Source organism: Lutra lutra, chromosome 4 (genome assembly GCF_902655055.1).
Source record: "Lutra lutra chromosome 4, mLutLut1.2, whole genome shotgun sequence".
NCBI classification, from domain to species: Eukaryota; Metazoa; Chordata; class Mammalia; order Carnivora; family Mustelidae; genus Lutra; species Lutra lutra.
In genome coordinates, this window is record NC_062281.1 from 177864836 (window position 1) to 177879356 (window position 14521).

At 49.7% G+C, this 14521-nt stretch overlaps 1 protein-coding gene across 1 annotated transcript; it reads left to right on the forward strand.

Annotated features, from left to right (window-relative positions):
• Nucleotides 1-51: 51 nt before the first annotated feature.
• On the forward strand, nt 52-9666 carry GPN2 (GPN-loop GTPase 2). The gene is made up of 5 exons (XM_047726376.1): nt 52-612; nt 1446-1602; nt 4243-4403; nt 5405-5535; nt 9067-9666. Exons 1-5 carry the CDS (start codon nt 202-204, stop codon nt 9137-9139), a joined length of 933 nt encoding a protein of 310 aa, XP_047582332.1. The 5' UTR covers nt 52-201; the 3' UTR covers nt 9140-9666.
• Nucleotides 9667-14521: the final 4855 nt, after the last annotated feature.

Consider the following 14521-nt stretch of genomic DNA (forward strand, 5'->3'; position numbering starts at 1 on the left):
CCCGCCGTTTCCGACGTCGTCCGGAAGTCGGGTGCTACTCCGGTTAGTACCGGGCCATTGGTCCCCTTCCACTGCGCGGGTACCCGCACTTCCTCCGGGGATCTACGTCGATCCCCATCGAAGTGCACTCCGGGGATCCCGTCTCCTTCAGCTCGTGTCTCTGCCGAGCTTATCTGCCCCGCACGGGCCAGCGTGCCGCCCATGGCTGGGGCCGCCCCGACCACGGCCTTTGGGCAGGCGGTGATCGGCCCGCCCGGCTCTGGGAAGACCACGTACTGCCTGGGCATGAGTGAGTTCCTGCGCGCGCTGGGCCGGCGCGTGGCGGTGGTGAACCTGGACCCAGCCAACGAGGGGCTGCCTTACGAGTGCGCCGTGGACGTGGGCGAGCTGGTGGGGCTGGGCGACGTGATGGAAGCGCTGCGACTGGGGCCCAACGGCGGCCTGCTCTACTGCATGGAGTACCTGGAGGCCAACCTGGACTGGCTGCGTGCCAAGCTAGATCCCCTCCGCGGCCACTACTTCCTCTTCGACTGCCCGGGCCAGGTGGAGCTCTGCACGCACCACGGAGCCCTGCGCAGCATCTTCTCTCAGATGGCGCAGTGGGACCTCAGGGTGCGTCTTGGGTCGAGCAGGCTCCTTTTGCAGATGGAGGAACTGAGACAGGGAGGACAGATGCCACGCCCCCATGTCACACAGCGAGGTAGGGGCCGAGTTGCTTGGGAATAAAACTGGTGTGAGTTCGAATTCAGGCTCTGCCACTGACTCGCTGTGTGGACCTGGGTAAGTCAGTTTCTTTCTCTGAACCTCAGTTTTCTCATCTGCAGAATGGATGTGCTAGTACCCAATTGGGATTATTGGAAGTGTGGAAGGCATTATGTAGAAAGCGGTATGGTGATTGTTGTTGTGACTTGCTGGGCAAAAGTAAATGAAATAGAGTCAGGTGCGATCAGAATTGAGCCAGTTGCCCACTGGGGGGCACAGTGCAAGGCATCTTGTAAGGAAAAATGCTCCTTATCTCCTGGCAGAAGGAAATGAGTGTCGCTATAGAATGAAGCTGAAGCAGGAGGACACTGATGGTGAAGGCTTGCCCTTGTCCTCAGGAGTCCCCAGTCTTTGGGGAAAGACATAGGCCCTGATGTTTTTTGTTTTTTGTTTTTTTTTTTTTTTTTTTAGAAAGAGATTTATTTATTTTTTTAAGATTTTATTTATTTATTTGACAGAGAGAGATCACAAGTAGACGGAGAGGCAGGCAGAGAGAGAGAGAGAGAGAGAGAAGCAGGCTCCCCGCTGAGCAGAGAGCCCAATGTGGGACTCGATCCCAGGACCCTGAGATCATGACCTGAGCCGAAGGCAGCGGCTTAACCCACTGAGCCACCCAGGCGCCCCAGGCCCTGATGTTTCCTGCTTCACCAGACCTTTCACTCTGTCTCTTCCTCCTTTTCCAGCTGACTGCTGTTCACCTGGTGGATTCTCATTACTGCACAGACCCGGCCAAGTTCATCTCGGTACTGTGTACGTCCCTGGCCACCATGCTGCATGTGGAGCTGCCCCATGTCAACCTCCTCTCCAAGATGGACCTCATTGAGCACTATGGGAAGCTGGGTGAGGGCTCCTCTTCTGGGCAGTCAGGGAGTCAGGAATGAAACAGATCTCAGCTGACGAGAGCTGCTTCCAGGGACCATGCATGGCTTATTCATCATAGCCACAGGCAGATCCTGATTCCTGCCTGTTCGTTTTGTGCCACTCTGGGCCAGAGATTATTCCGGGCTTTGGGGACAAGAGAGCTATATAGTCGGTGATATGTACTATAAAGGAATTAAAATAAAATGAGTGGTTGGCTGTGAGGGGAGTGAGCAGTGCTACCTGAGCTGAGACCCGAATGGTGTGAAGGAGCCTGCCAAGGCAAGACTGTTCTAGGTGGAGGGACCAGTAGGAGGAAAGGTCCTTAGGGAAAGAGCTGTTTGTGTTAACGGAAAAAGTGGAGAGCAGAGAGGGGAAACTCAGGGTAGTGAGGTAGTAGTCAGGGACGGGTGGTAGGAAATGAGGTCAGAGAGGTGGACAGGGGCCAGAACCTATACTGTTGAAGCACCAGGGAAAGCCATTGATGAATATCAAGTAAGGAAATCGCATGAACTAAGAACCTCATTTTGGCTGTTTTGTGGAGAATGAATTGAAATGAGCAAGAATGCAAACAAAGATCCTTGAGGAGGTTTTTGCAGCAGTCTAAACAGTGGTAGTGGGAATGGAGAGAAGTAGATCGATCCAAAACTCACTCAAGAAATAGGATTTAGGGGCACCTGGATGGCTCAGTGGGTTGAGCCTCCGCCTTCGGCTCAGGTCATGATCTCAGGGTCCTGGGATCAAGTCCCACATCGGGCTCTCTGCTCAGCGGGGAGCCTGCTTCCCTTCCTCTCTCTCTGCCTGCCTCTCTGCTTATTTGTGATCTCTGTCTGCCAAATAAATAAAATCTTTAAAAAAAAAAAATTAAAAAAAAAAAAAAGGAAATAGGATTTAGGGGGACCTGGGTGGCGCAGTCGTTGGGCATCTATCTTCAGCTCAGGTCCTATCCCAGGGTTCTGGGATCGAGCCCCACATTGGCCTCCCTGCTCAGTGGGAAACCTGCTTCTCCCTCTCCCACTCCCCCTGCCTGTGTTCTCTCTCTCACTGTTTCTCTCTGTCAAATAAATAAATAAAATCTTAAAAAAAAAAAAAAAAAGAAAGAAAGAAACAGGGTTTCCTGGTGGATTGGACATGGAGACCAAGGAATTAAGGATCACTGTCAGGTTTCTGTCTGAGCCAGTGGACAAACAGAGGTGCCTTTATCAGGGTGGGAAAGACTGAGGGAGAAGCGGGAGGCAGGGGAGTTGCCTAGGGGCCTTATGGCCACCACTTTATTCCTGCAAAATCAGTGTGCTGAGCTGGGGACCTCAGTTCCCTAAATAGCATCTCCAGCCACAAAGGAACCTGGAGAAGAAAAGCTGAAATGACAAGCAGTGAACAGGAAGAAAGGTTGTTAGGATCATGACATGTCAGAGCGTTGTCCCGGGAGACCCACTAGTTGTCAGTCAGGGCATGGAGGGATGCCAGCAGCTTGGAGGGCCTGCCTCAGCCCAGAGTCCTGGTTCATCTCTTGGTGAGCCCCGAAGCCCAATTTTATCTATGCCTAGATTTGCAGTCTTCCCAAGCCCCTCTCCCCACCCACCTTCCTGGCCTCCAGCCCAGATAGCTACGTGGTGGTCCTTAACCTTTCTGCCTCTGACTCTTGCCCATCATCCTCGTAAGAGACTGATGTGAAAATCAGGTGAGGCCATTGAGGCCCAGAGACATTATATGAATAACCCAAGGTCAGTCACACAGCTAGTATGTTAGCTGAGATGAAATCCAAACCCAGCTGCCCCTGGCTCCCAATTACTTAATTCGTGGGGAAGAATGTACCTGTCAGGCAATCCAGGAAGTTTGTCGGAATGCCCAGGACATTGGTCCTTGCAGGCAGAGGGGTGACAGTTTCTGGTTAGAAGATGGGAGACAGAGGGGCCCCTTGCTGGCTCAGCTGGAGGAGCATGTGACTCTGATCTTGGGGGTGTGAGTTTGAGCCCCATGTTAGGTGTAGGGAGTGAGTCAGTCAGTCCAACGGCCTGATTGCCTCACCTCGTTCTGGGACAAACCAGTTGAGTAACCCAAGTGCTCGAGTTTTCCAGCAGAAATGGACAGTGCAGGGAGGCCTGCTTTCCTTCTCTTAGAGGAAGTTTACATTCCTAGAACTTGGAGTCATCTAGTCTGGTATCCTCATTTTACATTCAGAAGGAGCTGGCCCAGAAAGGGAAAGTGATTTATACCAGAAGTGCCCTGCGAGTCCTTATGGTGCATGTGCCAGGTCCTGGGGGTGTGACTGCCTGACCGTGAGCTCCATGCGGCAGGGACCCAGCACTGTGCTTGGGACACATTCAGTCCTGTTATTTATTACCGTGGACCAAGTGCTTGTGTGTACCAGACACTGGGACTTAGAGCATTTAATCCTCACATCAGTCCCATCTAGCTAGGAAATGGCAGAGCCGATGGGTAAAACCAAGTATTTTCTTGCAAGTAAGCTCATTTCAGTGCCTCAAAAAATATTTGTTGAATGACTGAAAGAATGAATGAACGAGTGAATGAAGACAAAAGGAAGAAAGGAAATATAGTCCCTGTCCTCGGATCTTTTAGCCTCATGTCAGCTGCTCCTGAACACCCAATTTCTCTCCTTAGCTTTCAACCTGGACTATTACACAGAGGTCCTGGACCTCTCCTACCTGCTCGACCACCTGGCTTCTGACCCTTTCTTCCGCCACTATCGTCAGCTCAATGAGAAACTCGTGCAGCTCATTGAAGACTACAGTCTGGTCTCCTTCATTCCTCTCAACATTCAGGTACTGGGGACTAAGAGGCTTAGCCATTGCCTGGATTCTGACAGTGCCTGGGATCTCACCAACCCAGGGGAACAGGAGGCTTTGACAGTGGTCTTTATCCTGGGTCTAACTATCATTCAGTCCCCTTGGTTTTCCGACCAGTGGCTCTCATGGGCAAGATTCCAGTAAAGAGGGTGGGCCAGAGTTTGGCCTTATCGATTCTGTGTTGCTGGGTTCTCTGAACACATGTTCCCTCATTAGTGCGAAAATGGGTGATTTCAGAAAATCGTCAGCAAGGGAGGTAACCAAGGCCTAAGACAGGTCTCTCAGCCTCCTTCAGGATGGGCAACTGCCTGTTGACTTTACCAAGTAGTGCCCAGCCCCTGTATGTGAACTTGAGTGAGCTTGTCTCTTCCCTACTTAATGCCACAATTTTCTCCTCTAAAATGAGAAAGTGAGGCGTACAATATTAGTCATAACAACTATCCCTTATTGAGCGCTTTCTGTCATCGTGCTGACGACTCATACGTGCATTATTTTCATCTCCTTCCCATCATGTGATGTATGAACTGTTCGTATCACTATTCTGAGCCTGAGCAAATCCATCATATATGTATGGTTAGCTACGGTTAGCTAAGGACTGTGCCAGGCACCAAGGATTACCTTAATAAATAAGTCCCTGACCTCATGGGGTACAAAGTCGAAGAGGGGAGGCAGATGAGTTAATAACTTGTCAGTAGTAAGCTGGTAGGATCCAAGCTATAAGAGGGTAGCCCCAGGGGACCACGGGTATGCAGAGAGGAGCTTACCTGTTCCGATTTGGGTGGGTTGGTGGACAGGAAAGCTCGGATGTAGCCAGCGTTCCCGGGACACGGAAAGCTACTCCAGGCGCAGGAGCCGCGTGTCCAGAGGCTTCGTGAGCAAGGTCAAGGGGGATGTTTGGGGACTGCAGGTAGTTTGGTACGGCCTTAGTTCCACACACCTGTTTCATTCACAGAGCTGTCTCTCCCTTCCCTGGCCAGGACAAGGAGAGTATCCAGCGGGTCCTGCAGGCGGTGGATAAAGCCAATGGCTACTGCTTTGGGGTCCAAGAACAGCGAAGCCTAGAGGCCATGATGTCTGCTGCCATGGGAGCCGACTTCCATTTCTCCTCGTATCCTTGCTCTGTAGCCTCTTAGCCACAGCCAAGGGGAGACATGGGGCTCAGGAATGGCTACATCTACCCTTGTTGATGACTGATTCATGATGACCAGTTGGGCTCCCTGGTGACTGTCTCTCAGGTGCAAAGGCTGGTCCCTTAGGCTTCAGTATTGCTTGTACCTGAGGATAAGGGAGGGTAGACTGATTAGAAGGGACAGCAAGTACAGATGCCGAGAAATGAAAGGACGGTGGTCATTCGGGAGGGATGCGAGGGCCTCTGTGCTTGGCATCCTGACTGGGAAAGGGACAGGGGGATGTAGGGGTGCAGGGACAATAGAGGGCTGGCAGTGGGGGGCTTGCGTGCCCTGCCAAGGAGTGTGGACGTCAGCTCGTGGGAGGGCAGTGGGAACCAGCATCATAGGACTGCACAGTGTGACATGATCGGGCGTACATTTTTAAAAAAAGTCGTTCCAAGTGCAAAAATTGCATTTAAGGGATGTGAGTGGGGGCAGGAAAATGTTCACAGTCTGTAGTTGAGAATAGATGAAACATGAGTGGTGAGAATGGAAAGATGGGTGTGAATTGGATAAAAGGAGATGGGCTATCAGAGTTGGCGACGGGATGGTTATGGGATGAATGGAGGTAGAGCAGAAGTTCGACTCGCAGGTTTCCAGCTAATACAGTGGTATGGGTGGTTGTGTTGGCCCCAAGGCGAGGAAAGGGCAGGTTTGTCACATGGGTGGAAGGGATGGGCCCTGGCCCATGGGCTGTGTTGGAGGGGACCATGAGGACAGCCAGAGCTGTCTGGGAGGCAGCTGGACCTTCAGAACTAGAGTTGTATTAGTGACCATTGGAGTGGAGCTAATGTCATGTGTAGGTGCCTATCAGGTCATGGAGGCCGTGTGGGAGGCAGGACAGGGACATGCAGGCCAGCTAGGATAATTTCAGATATTCGACACCTACATGGCGTGCTGGTGACAAGGGGGCTCCAGAGTCCTGGGCACGGAGGAAGAGAATGCCAGCCAGTACTTAATGGATCTGTGGCAGGCCCCTTCACAGGTGGGATACCAAGCTCCCAGGGAAACAGACACATATAAATGGTGGCAGTAGAGCGTGTAGGGCTCCAGGAAGGGGCTGTGTCGCTGCCTCACACTTGGAGTTACGGTCGGCAAGTGCAGCTGCATGTGCTCAGCAAGAAAGAGAAGGGGCCGTTCCAGTAGTGGCATGAGTTTTTGCACACGGTGCATTACTTTCTGCATTTGTACGTGTTAATCGTGCAGGATTCTATTTATAGAACTGTATACTTTTTTATAGATGATTTAAGGAATTTTCAAGGCTAGTTTTTTTCTTTTTAAGATTTTATTTATTTATTTGACAGAGACCACAGGTAGGCAGAGAGGCAGGCAGAGAGACAGTCGGGGGGAAGCAGGCTCCCTGCTGAAGCAGAGAGCCCCATGCAGGACTCGATCCCAAGACCCTGGGATCATGACCTGAGCCAAAGGCAGAGGCTTAACCCACTGAGCCCCCCAGGCACCCCTCAAGGCTATTTTTTAACCATACACATTTGTGCTGATTTTAGATTCTCCCCCATCTCCTAATCTTCTTAAGGTTCAACTTCACCCTATGTATAAGATGATTAAGGACTGGTATAGAGGAGGGGAAAGTCTGCTCTGCCAAGGAGTGGGTAGGTGTAGGTAAAGAAGGCTTCATGGAGGGGGCGGCCCATGAGCTGTGTTGTCTTCAAGTGAGGGTTAGCCAGGCTGATGAAGAGGGAAAGGGAATTCAAGGCAGAGAGAACAGTAGATACAAAGGCATCCCTTTGTATCTACAAAGGGATGAGGTATGTCTGGGGGGTTGCAAGTAGAACAGCGTGACTTGTGGGCAGGACGGGGCTTTGGCTAGGAGCAGAGATCGGGCCGGACAGCTGGTCAGACAGATGCAGGTTTTCGTGAGACCCGCTCAGGCACGTGGACTACAGGTTGGAGACAAGGCACGTTTCAGATTATTGCGCATCGAGCAGGACAGATTCCACTCATCCTGAGTGATCTCAGGGACGACTCGCACAGGAACATGGTATCACCTCCTGAGGAAAAGCAAAGGGGAAGGGGCGAGGGTTGCAGGTCAGTTTGAGTAGCAGTGAGATGGATTTTGGTGGCTGGATCCATAACAGAGGGGAGAGAAGGACTATAACCTGAACATCATTCAGTCAGTGTGCTACGTACCCTGCTTGTAGGATCCCTTTTAAATCTCATTAAGCGCCTCCCCCCCCTTTTTTTTTTAAGATTTATTTATTTATTTATTTATTTGACAGAGAGAGAGCACAAGCAGGCAGGGAGGCAGGCAGAGAGAGAGGAGGAAGCAGGCTCCCTGCTGAGCAGAGAGCCCGATGCGAGGCTCGATCCCAGGACCCTGAGATCATGACCTGAGCCGAAGGCAGCGGCTTAACCCACTGAGCCACCCAGGCGCCCCGACTCCCCCCCTTTTTAAGATTTTATTTATTTGAAAAAGAACAAGCAGATAGAGGGGGAGAGGGAGAGGCAGAAACAGACTCACTGCTGAGCAGGGAGCCCGATGCAGGGCTTGATCCCAGAATCCTGGGATCATGACCTGAGCCCAAGGCAGACGCTTAACTGACTGAGCCACCCACGCGCCCCTCATTCAGTCCCTTCTTACAGATGAGGCAGTTGGGGCTCTGAGAGTGACAGGTACAAGGCCTTGTCCCTGAATGTGTTGGAAGAACAGTTCAAACCTCGGTCTCCCTGGTTGGAGAACCTCAGTTTCTGACACTGGAGTCATCTAGTAGAAAAGCCATGGTGGGGCAGCCTAGCACGGCCACCAGCCATCTCCTGCTCAGACGCACACCGAGACCTCAGGCCGGCCAGCCTCTCAGGGCATCCTCAGCAGTGTCACAGACGCACACCCAGACCTCAGGCCGGCCAGCCTCCCAGGGCGTCCTCAGCAGTGTCACAGTCTTTCCCTTTGTGAATCTGATTTGTAGCCTTCCCGCTCCACTTCCCCACTGTCCTAGAGAGAAGTAGAAGGTACCCAATAGTCCAAGCAGAAATTTGTGACATCTTTGCACTCCTCTGAGTTTCCTCCCACAGCAGAAGAGAAGTCAGAAACCCTTACTAAGCAGTGCTGTGTGCCAGGCGCCGTACTAGGCACTTTGTATTCATTGTCTCATTTGATCCTCACAGCAACTCCATTTTATGGACAAGAAGAGAGGAAGTGGCAAAATCAGGATTTAAACCCTCAGTGGTCTGGCTGGAGAGCACATGCTCTAACACAGCCGGAGGGTTCGTGCTCTCTCCGGTCCTTTGAGCCTCAGCGACACGTGGGGAAGAGGCAAATACGGGAGCATTTGGGTCTGGATGTTTCGACGGGCTTCTCAGACCCAGCCCTGGAGCTATCAGGGTGAGAAAAGGAGAGGGTGGGAGCCCCTTGCCAGACGGGGTTGGAGAGCCAGCATCCATAGAGGTCAGATCCTGCCCCAACCGGTTCGCGTCCTTCCCCGCACTACCAGCCTTGACTCAGCCTCCCTCAGTACCCTGGGCATCCAGGAGAAGTACCTGGCACCCTCTGACCAGTCCGTGGAGCAGGAAGCCATGCAGCTGTAGCAGCAAGCTGGAGGTCAAGAGGCGTAACCCTGCGCCAGAGAACATGACAGCGGACAGCTCAGCAGACTGCAGAGCCGAGAGCGATCTTCCCAGCCAGAGCCGAGCACCCACCACCCCTCAGTGGTCATGAGCTCTCAGTGCTGTTGCCAGGAATTTGGTGCTGGCCCCACTTGGCCTGTGATGGAACATGCTACAAATACAACAGTTTATTTTCTACTTTTTGAAACTTTAAACTTTCTCCAACCATCTAGGCCCAGAGAGCTGAGGCAGGACGAGGGAATGCCACCTTTCCTCAGAAGAGTCATTTCTTTATACGGGGCAGACTGTGCTAGAGGCCTGACATGTGGACTCCAGTTGTGCGATTTTGTTAATAGTTGGTGATACTCAAGCTTGAGCTTTCATAGCCAACGCTTCTGGCAGATCTGAACGTTTCATCTTCATGGTATTTATTTTACGGTTGTATTCCTTTTTGGCAGGTGTTAACTAGTTTTCCATTTGTACGAGTGATTAAAGGTTTACTTTGAAATCATATATAAAAAGTGAGTTATTTAAAGAAAAATATTAAGTATATAACATGACATCGTGAGGAGTGTGGCAAAAATGAACATGGCTTTGGAGTTGAAACTGGTTTGCTTTTGCTCTTCTTGTAACTGGTTGAGTGCAGTTCATACTTTTGACCAATAGGTGGCATCCCAGGCCTTTTTTTTTTTTTTTTTTTTTTTTTTTTTTTTGCAGCCACAGCCTGGAGGCAGCAAGGGACAGATGGTGGTTGTGCCAGAAGTCGTATTTGCAGACAGTTGGTCCTGTTAACACGCGAGAAGGGCTTGGCATTTTACAAAGTGCTTCCACACACATGCTTCTCATGGGGCTCTCACAGCAACTCCTGGGGATTGAGACAAGACAGAGTATTAGGAAGCCTCATCTTACAGTGAGGAAACAGATGAGGAGTTTGAACTTTGGTCAGCCTATCTCATTGTTCACTTCGCTTTTTTTTTTTTTTTTTAAGATTTTATTTATTTGACTGAGAGAGAGAGATCACAAGTAGGTGGAGAGGCAGGCAGAGAGAGAGAGAGAGAGAGGAGGAAGCAGGCTCCCCACTGAGCAGAGAGTCCAATGTGGGGCTCGATCCCAGGACCCTGAGCGGAAGGCAGAGGCTTTAACCCACTGAGCCACCCAGGTGCCCCACACTTCGCTGACTTCTTAATTGTGAATTCTAGATAGTGAGAAGCCACAGCCCTTCTCCCACAGGACCTGTAGCCCATCAGGAGACAGAATTTAAACACCTGTAGAGTATTACTGAATCAGCAATCAAAGGGATGCTAGGTCACTGGTGGTTTGGGCGACTGGAGAATTCGACTTAGGAAAATCTGTTCCAAAGTGGCATTAGACAGCAGAAGGCAGAAGAGTGAGGGGCCATGAGGACGCTCCTCTAGCTGGATGTATATGAAAGCAGGCGACCTCCACTCCCACGCTCAGCTGGATAGGGGATAATAACTAGGTGCTGCTTCCCCAGCCTCTTTCATCTGAGAAGTTCAAAGCACCACACCCCTATTAACACCCTGCAGTAGGTGGGGAGTATCAACAGAGCAAGCCAGGTAAACTGAGGCCAGGAGGCACAGCCTGGGGATGACTGAGTCACCGGTGGGGCCTGGAGCCCAGGAATCCCGACGCCCAGGTTGCTGGACAAATCCCTCATCAGGTAGGCTGAGAGGGTGGGTGCTGTTTTTGAACATAGTACCAAGAGCTGTGGTCAGGTTTTCTGACACTCACCCCGTCACCTTGGCTCTCACCAAAGCAAGCCAGCTGGAAGGAAGGTGTCATTTGAACTTTATGGCCTTGTAGCCAAGCCCTCTTAGCGTGTATTTGCCATAGTCTTGAAGCAGGGAAGATGGAAGTCATCCAAAACTTAATTTTCAGGCCTTGGTGTGACAGCAAGGCTTTTTTCTCCTCCAGTAAATGGACCTCTGTTCACCTTCTACTGATGGCAAAATGATTTTCTGCCATGCTGGGGAGGGGACAGCACAATGTGGAAAAGAAGAAACACCTGGGTCTGTCTGTTCAGCATGAAGCGGGCACGAGAAAGACAATCCTGCGATGTGGCTGGCAGGGGGCAACCATTCTTGAGATTCCTTTTTTTCTTCCCTGATAGAAAAGTAAAAAACTTGGAAAATGAAGTCACCCATAATCCCATAACATGAATAATCAAAAATAATTGTAATCTATAATAAATTTTTTATTCAAATGTTTAAGATATTCTGTGTTTTTCTTTTGGTCTTACTTTTCTGTACATGCAAAGGGATAGCTATAGCATTTGTATGACGGGAATATGTTCTACTTGCTTTGTAACCTGCTTTTTTTAGTTAACCCTATTTCGTGCAATTGAAAACATAAAGACGGGGCGCCTGGGTGGCTCAGTGGGTTAAAGCCTCTGCCTTTGGCTCAGGTCATGATCCCAGGGTCCTGGGATCGAGCCCAGCATCAGGCTCTCTGCTCAGCAGGGAGCCTGCCTCTCCCTCTGTCTCTGCCTGCCTCTCTGCCTACTTGTGATTTCTGTCAAATAAATAAATAAAATATTTTAAAAAATAAAAAACATAAAGACCCTTTAAATGTCTATATGATAATATTTCATGGTGATGCAATGACGTTCACCATCCAGACTCCCATGGTTAACCTAAATTATTACCATTTTTTTGCTCTTGTTAATAGTGCTGTGATTACATCTTTGTACTCAAATCTTTGAGTCTCTGATTTTTAGCTTATGATTAAGTCCTAGAAATGAAACAGCTGATTTTTCCCAGGTTCCAGATTCATAATGCCAATATGCCTTCCAGAAAAGCAGCACTGTGCATCTCCCAGGCATTGTCTGAAAGTGCTCTTCTTACTTCCAGACCTCACTTGGCAATCATGACCAACTTCTGGAGGGAGGAAACCATCTCTGAGTGCCTTAGAAGGGACCTTCTTGGTCATCTCTGCTAACCACTGATATTAGGATATGTGCATTTCCATTTATATGAGTGGTTAAAGGTTTACTTTGAAATTGTTTATTAAAAGTTATTTAGGGGCACCTGGGTGGCTCCGTGGGTTAAAGCCTCTGCCTTCGGCTCAGGTCATGATCCCAGGGTCCTGGGATCAAGCCCCACATTGGGCTCTCTGCTCAGCGGGGAACCTGCTTCCCCCTCTCTCTCTGTCTGCCTCTCTGCCTACTTGTGATCTCTGTCAAATAGATAAATAAAATCTTTAAAAAAAAAAGTGGGGGACCCCCCTCAAAAAAAATTGGAAGATAGTATTTGGAACTTATCAGAGGTCACAGCTAATTGGACAGGTTTCCAGTGCAGACAAAGAGGCTTAGGAGTGAGAGTAACGCCCTAAAACCCACAGAGTGGAAGCACAGCCGGTCTGCTCTCAGCTGTCTCTGAATTAGTAAAATGCTTACCCACAGTTGGCTGAGAAAGGAAGCCTGATCCCATTAGAGTCTGTGGGAAGGTCTACCTCAGAGATTCTCTCGCCTTTCCCAGGGCTATGGAGAAGGGGAGGGAAGTGATGGCAGACCCATCCTACCACTACTAAGATCCACCCTGTTTTTGAAATTTTTGAAAGCAATAGGGAGGCCCAGCTACCCCAGAATCCTAAAGAGAAATTCTCTAGCAGGCTGAGTAGCCCCCTACTCCTTTTCCTTCACTTTTTTCCTCTCTCCTCCCTGGCTGTTGAGTGCTCACCCAGCCTTTAGAAGGAAGAGTCTGGATTAGCTCATACTTCGATGGCATCAAGCCTGCTGAGGGCAGGGGAAAGCATACACCTCATTTCCAGGCCATTGTGTCCTTCATTTCCAGCCAAGGATCCGACTAAAGATGGCCCCAGATATCCAGGTGGCCTAAGACTAAGGAGCTGTGAGGGGACGGGCTGGGGATTTGGAACCCAAATGAAGTGAGAAAATACAAGTACTGGGAAGATCCTCTGGACCAGAATATATAGCGAAGCTTCAATTTTTTTTCCATCCAAGACCTTGAAGTAGTAGTAGTAGGCCCCTACAAAGCCATCCTAAATAAATCTGCAGCTATCTTGCTTCAAGAATCTGAAATCAAGTTTTCCTCCAAACACACCAGACATTCGGACATTGGAGGATGTGTGCGTGTGTGTGTATGAGTGAGGGGGGTGCTATCTGCTTACTGTGCAAATACAACATCAAGAAATGTTCCCTCGTTTGGGGAGGGTGTGTGCTATGGTGAGTGCTGTGAAGTGTGTAAACCTGGCGAATCACAGACCTGTACCCCTGGGACTAATAATACATTATATGCTAATTAAAAAAAAAAAAGGAAAAAAGAAATGTTCCCTCATGCTCCCCGTCACACTGGATTACTACCTCTTCCCGTACATTAATCCTGAAGCCTTCACAGTCCTTGTGGAATGATCGAAACAGAGGAAAAGGAATACTGGAACATGGGTAAGATCTCTCCCAATGTTTTTTTTTTTTCCTTTTAAGATTTTATTTATTGGGGCGCCTGGGTGGCTCAGTGGGTTAAGCCTCTGCCTTCGGCTCAGGTCATGATCCCAGGGTCCTGGGATCGAGCCCTGCAGCGGGCTCTCTGCTCAGCAGGGAGCCTGCTTCCCCCCACCCCTCTGCCTGCCTCTCTGCCTACTTGTGATCTCTCTGTCAAATAAATAAAATCTTTTTTTTTAATTTTTTTTTTAAAGATTTTATTTATTTATTTGACAGACGGAGATCACAAGTAGACAGAGGCAGGCAGAGAGAGAGGGAAGCAGGCTCCCTGCTGAGCAGAGAGCCCGATGCGGGACTCGATTCCAGGACCCTGAGATCATGACCTGAGCCGAAGGCAGTGGCTTAACCCACTGAGCCACCCAGGCGCCCCAAATAAATAAAATCTTAAAAAAAAAAAAAAAAGATTTAAAAAATTTAAAAAAATATTAAAAAGATTTTATTTATTTACTTGGGGAGGACACAGAGGGAGAGGGAGAAGCAGACCCCCCACTGAGCGGGGACCCTGAGATCATGACCTGAGCCCAAGGCAGACACTTAATTGACTGAGCCACCCAGGCGCCCCTCTCCCAACTCTTCAGTCATACCCGTGGTCACGTAGCCTATTCTGAGCTAAAGATCAGGCCCCTCTACAGTCAGACAAGGATATTTCCGGTTAACTTTACTTGAGGGAAGAAAGCCGGGGGATGTGTCTTCCTTCTTCTAACAAATACTTCTTGAAAGCCATAATCTGATGTATTCGGTATTATACCTAGCCACAGATTGAAGACTCCATACTTTTCCGAGTCTGGAATTTCCTCTTTTATCTCTAGACAGATAATGAGTTAAATTTCCCAGAGAGCAGTAAGGAGAAGATTGGGTGGAGATGAGAGACGAATCAGCCTCTG

Coding starts and splice junctions, on each gene's coding strand:
- GPN2 (XM_047726376.1), top strand. CDS start 202: ATGGCTGGGGCCGCCCCGACCACGGCCTTTGGGCAGGCGGTGATCGGC. Junction 1,603..4,242: donor TGAGCACTATGGGAAGCTGG/GTGAGGGCTCCT, acceptor TTCTCTCCTTAG/CTTTCAACCTGGACTATTAC. Junction 4,404..5,404: donor TCATTCCTCTCAACATTCAG/GTACTGGGGACT, acceptor TTCCCTGGCCAG/GACAAGGAGAGTATCCAGCG.